The sequence below is a fragment of the Apteryx rowi genome, unplaced genomic scaffold (genome assembly GCF_003343035.1).
Source record: "Apteryx rowi isolate R43461 unplaced genomic scaffold, aptRow1 scaffold_51, whole genome shotgun sequence".
In the NCBI taxonomy this organism is placed as follows: domain Eukaryota; kingdom Metazoa; phylum Chordata; class Aves; order Apterygiformes; family Apterygidae; genus Apteryx; species Apteryx rowi.
This window is the reverse complement of record NW_020450772.1, coordinates 1,795,594-1,803,396: the sequence shown is the minus strand read 5'-3', so window position 1 is coordinate 1,803,396 and position 7,803 is coordinate 1,795,594. Positions and strand designations below refer to the sequence as shown.

The window sequence follows — 7,803 nt, the reverse complement described above, 5'->3', positions numbered from 1 at the left end:
CAGAGGGATTCTGTCTTTATTTTTTCACCTATTGCAAACGTCTCTGTGGCCATTCAGAGAAATAGTACCACACTTTATCAGACAATTGCCTGTATTCAGATGAGGCTCCGTTCTACCATGCCTTTGTGTTCAACCCAAATACTGCAGTGTCTGCCTTTCCTGTGCCTTGTAGACAGAGAAATATCTGTTTGAAAGAAGTGCAACTGCATTTAAGCCAGAGGGGATAAAGGTGACCTGGGGGGAATAGAAAAGCATTACAGAAATTGGCTAGACTACAAGTAGGTCTTCTATTGGTGTGGCTCAGAAACACATCCCCATGTCATTTTGTGGTGTCTGGGCTGTATTTTATCTTCTTTTGAATCTCAGTTCCTTTATAACAGCAATGACGTGTGCCATACTGTCTTCTTCCATCTACAGCTGCCCTACATATTATGGCAATCCCTCTGATACAGTTATCTATTCTTTTCTGACCTGAGGGCAAGCTTATCGCAATGCGCTGTTTTTAGTGCTATCACTGAAACACATCCAAAAGCTTCAACTGGTACATAATGTGGCTGCTTAAAATTTGAATGAAATGAGCTATTGGGAGAACACATCTGGTTTTTGTTATCCTACCATGTCTACCAGTTTACTGGAAGGTGCAGTTCAAACCACATTAAGTGGTAGAAATGTCTCAGTGGTCTGAAAGTGTGGTTTGCAGGCAGTGCTTTGATCTACTTGTGTCCCGTTGTGATGAAGTGCATCGTTGTCTACCTATTCTGTCAATTCCAGTGATTTATTAGTGAGGAAGAGACACCCCAAAACACTGCAGCTGGACAATGTTGCCTTGGTCAGGCTGAAGATTTTCCTGCTGGAAAACCTCCAGTGGAAAAGCAGAGACTTCTGGAACTTGCTTTCTGTGGTCCATGAATATACAGCTCTGGGAGTCCTCACCATATTCAGGGGAAGGACAGCATTCATTTCCTAACTCCTGGCCTTTTTGTACTGAAGAATGAAAATTAAGTCTTTTGACCACGAACCACATAACCCTTTTATATCCCCACGTAAGGATGCTGTTTACCGTAGGGGTCATTTACCCTTGCAGTTCGAATTCCTGGTGAGCTCAAATATGAAACATTTTCAGATTTCCCTTTAAAACACAAAGGAAGGGAGAAATGGAAGAGGAGCTGGGACTGGCACTTCTTGCGGCATCAAAATTAGGGATCTGAGTCCAGCAGGGTGGAGAAGCCAAGGAGAACGGGCGTTGCTCAGGGGAACCCTGTATGCCAGTAGGAGCAGGGGGATGGATTTGTTTGTTCCTGTGGTACTGGGACATGTGAAGATGGAGTGACAGTTCCTGGAAATTTTAATGGCTTTTGCCATCAGCTTTTTCTCTGCCATCATGATAAATGGCAAGAAAGTTCACCTTTGCTTTCCCAGCCCCTTGCAGGTCAGGCCTGGGAGTCCATGGGAGGAGCAGGGCTGCACTGGATCTGCCTGCGCAGCGCTTGTGCCGTGGGGCAAAGCAGGGAGCCGATCTCTTGCACGGTCACTTCTCTCCCAGCTCCTGAGCATGACCTTTTAAACCAGTGATCCTTGGAGCATTCTTCGTGGTAAGCTCTTGGGGTTTGCACAATCATGTCCAGTGTAGGAGTGCTTCTCCATGGGGTCTGTCTCCATGGTGTTCAGGGGTGCTACCATGTTTGTATGTTGCCTCTCTTTCACCACCACCCCCATGACTGAGGGAAGATCCTGAGTCACTTTCCAAAAAAATTAAAATTTCCAGCAAACCTGTAAGCCATCTGTTAGTGTGGGCAGGCAAGAAGATACCGGGTAGGAAAACTTAGCCACATGGCAGTGTTTGTATCTGTCACCACAGCAATTTCTTAAATCCATGTTAAATGCCATTTTAATTATTGTGTAAATTCATTTTCTGTAAAGAGCTTTGTTACCTCACAAATACGCAAATTCCATCTAAATTTAAAAATACCTTTCATTTACCATGTTAGAGATACACCTATCACAGATCAGCAGATCCCTTTTGGAAAGAATTTAAATTAGCTTCTCTTTGGGACTCAGGTGGTAKCACATGAACTGTGTCACGTTGCCGACACTGGAGGTTTCGGTGTTGACAAGTGGTGGCGTATAGCAGCTGCCATTTGACACGAGGCACTAGAAAATGCCCCGAGTCCAGTAATGTCTGCTTGCAGCATGTCTTGTACAGCGTGAAGATACAGTCTGTTACCGCTTCTGACAATCGCAGCAGCTATGGCTCTGCTCTCTGTTTCCGTCAGAAAGCCAGTAACTCCTCTGTAAAACTAGCATCTTTTTGTGCATTCCTAGCATGTGAAGGCAAGCACATTTTGAGCAGTACCCGGTGGATTAATATTCACAACAAGCTAGAAATATCAGGCCAATGCACAAACTGATCTCCTGTTCTAACCCCAAAAAGCTGCGTCTGGCTCTGATTTCTTACATATACTAGCTGTGACTGCAAATCTTTCCTTGCCTGCTCTGAATTTTTAATTTCAGAAATAATCTCATAGAGGCTAGTAGTTCTAAAGGCTACGGTGTGCTTGAATGGCAGGCTCTGACCAAAATGGTGATAGCTCTGCTGGGATGGGGAGCCAGGCAGTACCAGCAGCAGAGAGAGTCTTGCAGTTGCTAAGATTTTTTAAGCATTATTAAGGTGATGGTAGTCGTCTCTCCCTGGGGTTGCATTCAGAATGCACAAAAAGAGAGTTTAAGTCTGAATGTGACATAAGAAAGTGGCTCGCCTAGCCAGCATGGCAGGCACCACTGTTTGCATCAAAATCAAGCTGGAGAAAAACATACTGAAGAAAACACTTCTTTTAGTAGAGGAAGATCTAGTTCACTGTTGAACAGGTTATAGCTAGATAATGTATTAGTAAAGGGTATCAAAGACTGACTGTCTCTGGTCCTTAACTTCTCAGAGATTTCTCAAAAATATCCTACCCATTCATTGGGAGACTTTTTAGTGGGGAAGAGCATTTTCATTCAGAGGTAAATAGTAAAGTAGAGGTAAAATAACAAACAGGTAAATAGTAAGGTTGAATCTCCCAAGACTTGAGAATATAAGGATGTTTTGGGCTCATATAGAAAGAAACACTGTCCATCTTAGGTTGTGCTACTTGYGAAGCCCCTGGCGACGACCAGCAAGCAGTCGCGCTGGCGTGAGCAGCGAGAGCTAGAGGAGAGCGGTGTTGCCTGGCCGCCTCCGTTCAGTGGTGAGCTGTTCCCTAGCTCTCGAGTCCCCTGGCCCTTGCTGCACCTTCCCCTCCATCTTCCCCAGCCTCCAAAGGCGCCTTCGCAGAGAGCCGGGGCAGAGTCCCGCTAATCTCTTCAATTAGCCAGGCCATATAATAGAGAATCTATGTAAGTTTTGTCCTTGTAGGACATGTATAGATAGTGTCCGCTCTGGTACGCTTTCGGTACGCTTAGCGAGCAGCAGCAGCGTGGCGGTGGGGGCTTTCCCTCGTGCTTGCGGGCACACCGTATGCAGGCRCCTGCAAGACGTGTTTGGCTCTGCGGGTTACGGCTTAGCGTTGTGATGCCCGGCGTTCTCACGTGACCCCACGCGTCGCAGCGCGCGCATCAGGACTCAGTGCAGAGCTCTGCCTAACGTCCCCGATCGCTGCCGAGGGGGAGYGAGGCACGGTTTTTAAAGCCGTCATTATGCGGCAAGCGCATTTGCTRACTTGCTTGTGAGGAGTGTGAGGCCGAGCGATTTCTGCAGTCGGYGGCCAGGCAGCCCTATCTGCCGTCTTGTTTGAAACACGGCAGAGCCAGCAGTGGGAGTATGGAAAAGATTCCCCACTTCAACTGGAGTCAAAACGGCTGCATCTGGGCAGAAGATCAGGCTTCAACCTTTGCGTGAGACTCACAGGACTYGGGGAATACAGTGCCTGCAATATTTGGCCCTTGGTTTGGGGAACAGTGTAATTTAAATTCTAATTACTCTTACCTGCCACTTTAAAGCAGATGTTAAGAGCAATGAAACTGGAAAACACTGAGAAGCCCTTAGTATTTAGCAGCATATGCTGCCATAGGCCTCACTCCGCTAGAAGGGAGCAGATGTCGTTTTGTTTGTTTCCCGTTTATTCTCGGCCTTCCCGTGCGCACTCACCTTCCCAACGCCAGCCTGTTCCTGGTGGTTCCTCCCGGCCACCGCTGCGTCCGGGGCTGCTGCCTCCGGGCGAGGGGACAGAGCGCTCCCTCCCGCCAGGCCTCTGCAGGGCGCCTCTGCGTAGCTCCCCGCCCCGGGGCTGCCTTGCTCGGCCGCCTCGGGCTGCGGCGGTTTAGCCAGGGAGATGCTGGTGCTGTACGAAGCTTGTGAAAAGTTAGCCGGTATGTCTGAACAGACAGAATTGAACAGAGGTAAAAACGTTGGCCTGTTAAGAGCTGTAGTAGAGGCAGAATCACTTGGACTGAGATCAAGTGTGAAGTCTTTTAGATAGGAGAGGGCTTGATTGTTTAGCTGGGCATATTCAAAATTTATCTTGCTTCTAGTGACCTCATCTAGGATTCTTGCTCTACTTTTCTGATCTTCAGAGCAAATTTGCTCCCCATTTTGCTTCAAGTGATACATACTGCTGGCTCTGAGACTTGTTTCATAATTATATTGGTTTGTGCAAGGGAGACTGGAGTAGTCTGACTTTTGGGCAATGCAGTTGCATTCGTTTTGCAGCAACAACTTGTTTTGGTACTGTGACATCTTACAAATGATATTTTTCATTTCATTTCCAATGCATTTGTCTTCCAGGTGCTTGTTTTCATAGCTGATTTTTAAGGATGCCACTTGGGTTACACAGCGCTCTAAGAGCTGCACTATGTTAGTGCTGCCCTCCCTTGGAGTGGGGCTGATGTAGCTCCGAAAGTGTCTCAGAGTAAGAGGCTGCAATGGTTTGTCACAGGATATAGACAGGGAATGAAACACTGGTTTATTTCTGTCCTCCCTGTCCAGGGGATCCGGGGGGGAGGTCGCAGCAGTCTTGTAGGAATAACATGATTCTACTTCGTGGTTGTCATTCAGTAGAGGGTTTTCAGAGCTCTGGAAGTCAGTCTCCATGTTCAAACTTTCTGTCGATGTTGTCTTTTCTCTGTGGGTCTCACATCCTTTTGAAACTGTTATCTTCTCATTCTCAACTGATGATGTCTGCAGATTATCTCTGTTGGCCTGTGATTGTGGTGTGTAACCTGATGCTCTGGTGGCTTCTACAGTCCCAGACATTGCCGATGAATCCTCATGGTGATTCCCTTCCCTTTCTTGGATATCCAAATTAGAAGTGTTAGGGCAAGACTCTAGGCTGTAGTCTCTTTCAGCAGCGTTTACTGAAGAGACCTGGGTTGCCTCTTTGCTTTCATCCAAAGACACCTGTAGGTTACATGTCTTAGGTTCTCTCGTGCTTTGTGTCTCCTGCTGAGCTTCTGCGCTTGCTTTCTGGTCTGAACTGGGGTTGGGAGAGTTTACTGTATCATCAGGCTTTTCTGGCTGTGACTGAGAACTGTGAAGAGAGTCTGGGGAGGAAACAAGCCCTGAGTGTTTTCGCAGCCAGTTTATTATCCCCATAGTCAGTGAAAGCTCAGTATCACAGAGTTTTAGCAAACATTCTTTGCCTTTCCATGTGCTGTGGAAAAAACCCTGGCTGATAATGTCTACAGCTGGTTGGGAAGCCATGTTTTCCTCAGCTCCAACATGAAAGCTGTAAATGGACAGAGGGATTTCAATAGCTTGTTCTGAAACACTTTCAGATGTGCACACGTCATCATCTAGGRCTGGGTTTATTTTCTCTTCGTTTGGGTCATAGAAGAGCTCATAAAGAGCATCCCCACTGTAGCTGTCTCTTGGAAATTTACTGGGGAYGCCAGGGGTCTGAGCTTCCTTCATTTCATCATCTTGTCCAGGAGAGAATGAATCATAGTAGCCTTCATCACTTGTGGATGTGGATTCCTGGTTGTCGCTTTTCGGTGTTCCTGTTTCTATGGAGCTTTCTTTGGAATTGTCACCGTCTTTATCAGGTGACACTTGGGGGTCTGGCACAGATGTAGCAGCCTGGATTTTAGCCTTTTCCACATCAGGACTGGGTATCTTCAGTAACTTCTTATCAAATAGAGCACTCTGATGTAACCTCACTGACTTGTTGATGCTGTCCCAAAACTTTGCAAATTCAACTGTCTCATTCTGGCCAGGAGAGGCCAGCTGCTCCACACCCCCTTGGAAAGAGCCCATGATGGGGCTSTCTTTGTGCTTGGTTCGTCTCACCAGAACTTCTTTGCTGTTCTCCATCTCCAGGTGAGCAGAGCTCTCATCAGCAAAGATTTCCCCACAGCCAGTGAGGGAGTCAAAGCTCTTTAGCGACGCAACATCTTCACACAGAGTGTTGCAGCAGTCATAGGAAGAGTCGGACTGCAGCTCGCTGTCCGAGCAGTCTTGTGACAAGCAGTCAGCTGCAAATGTTTCTCCAGTTTTGAAAAGATACTTTGCAAGGCRCCCAGACAGCTCACTCTTGCAGCCTGGAGAGGGCAGATTCTTGTCCTTCTCAGCCAAGAATGTGAGACTGTCTGGTTTATTCTTTTTTATATGAAATATATCTCTGAGCCCTTTCTTAGATCTCTTGAGGGAAATCCTCTTCCTAGGAATGGTTTTTGCAACAGCTGGTACAAAAGGCATCTGTGGTACAAAGTTCCTGTAATCTATCATCTGCTGACTGCTGCACGCAGACTGGCTGGGACTGACCACGCACTCCTTCTTACTGCTGGAACTGGACACCCCTGAAAAGCTGATGCTATTGACAAGTCGCCCCCTTCCCTTTCCAAAGAAACCTTCTTCACAAGCTCTGTTGCTGGAGCTGCACTGCTCTGTTTTGTCTGCCTCAGTAACACAGTCATGGGTTTTACTCTTCCTTACAAGTTTGTAGGAAGAGCCAGATGTTTTTTCCAAGCTGTTTTCACCAGCCCCATTCCTTGCTGCTTTGCTAGAAAATCTGTAGTTCTTGTGTGTGGCCAAACATGCTTGCTGGACTTCAACTTCACTCTGGTTTCCCTCTGGARTTGTCTTTTTGTCTTTTCCTATATCATCTTTGTTTACAGGAATCRTATGCACTGGTGGTGCTTTCTCATGTTGCACACTGGATTTTATGAAGGTTTTACCTCTCTTGAGCTCCATTCTGATTCCTCACATCTGTTTCTGTAAAGAAAACAGAAGAACAAAAATATGACTTAGGTTGGTGGCTAGCAGTGAGTGTTCAGCTAGCAATCTCTGAAAGGACTCAGCTGGAATAGGTGTTTGTTTGCCCTACTGCTATGTCACTATTAGTGTATATATACTTTGAAAACCATTGGAGAACAGAGGGGCAGATATTAGCATTATACAATTGTTTTTATTTCTTGCCAGAAATGTCCATCACTGAGTCATGGTGTTGCTTGAGAAACAGATCAAATGCAACAGAAGGACATTTGCAAAGGCTGGAAAACCCAGCAAGGAGAACATAGCAGGCAATATGGGTTGGTAGCTGGGAGTCTGAGAACATCTTGTTGGTTAGAGAGGAGGGGTGTTTGGATTTGAGATTGCAACTGTGGGATGGCCTTTAACAAGACAGAGTTGCTGTTCCAACAGTAGAAGTGGCATCAGTGAAAAGCAAAGGCAAAGGACTTTAACATGCCTCAGAGAGGCAACRGTCCGTAAGTCTCTTCCTTTGGGGAGGATGAAGAGTTCAAGATGGGAAATCTCCTGAGAAAAGGGTATCAAAATTTTGATGCATAATGCTTATTTTATGTTAAAATAATCTCTACCTATGAATAGAA

The 7,803-nt window shown here is 46.3% G+C and overlaps 1 protein-coding gene across 1 annotated transcript; it reads right to left on the bottom strand.

The window, feature by feature from the left end:
• Window positions 1-4,060: 4,060 nt before the first annotated feature.
• Window positions 4,061-7,165, bottom strand: AMER3 (APC membrane recruitment protein 3). Its single transcript, XM_026080064.1, has one exon. The coding sequence runs from the start codon at window positions 7,163-7,165 to the stop codon at window positions 4,061-4,063; it is 3,105 nt and encodes a 1,034-aa protein (XP_025935849.1).
• Between the last annotated feature and the right edge of the window lie 638 nt (window positions 7,166-7,803).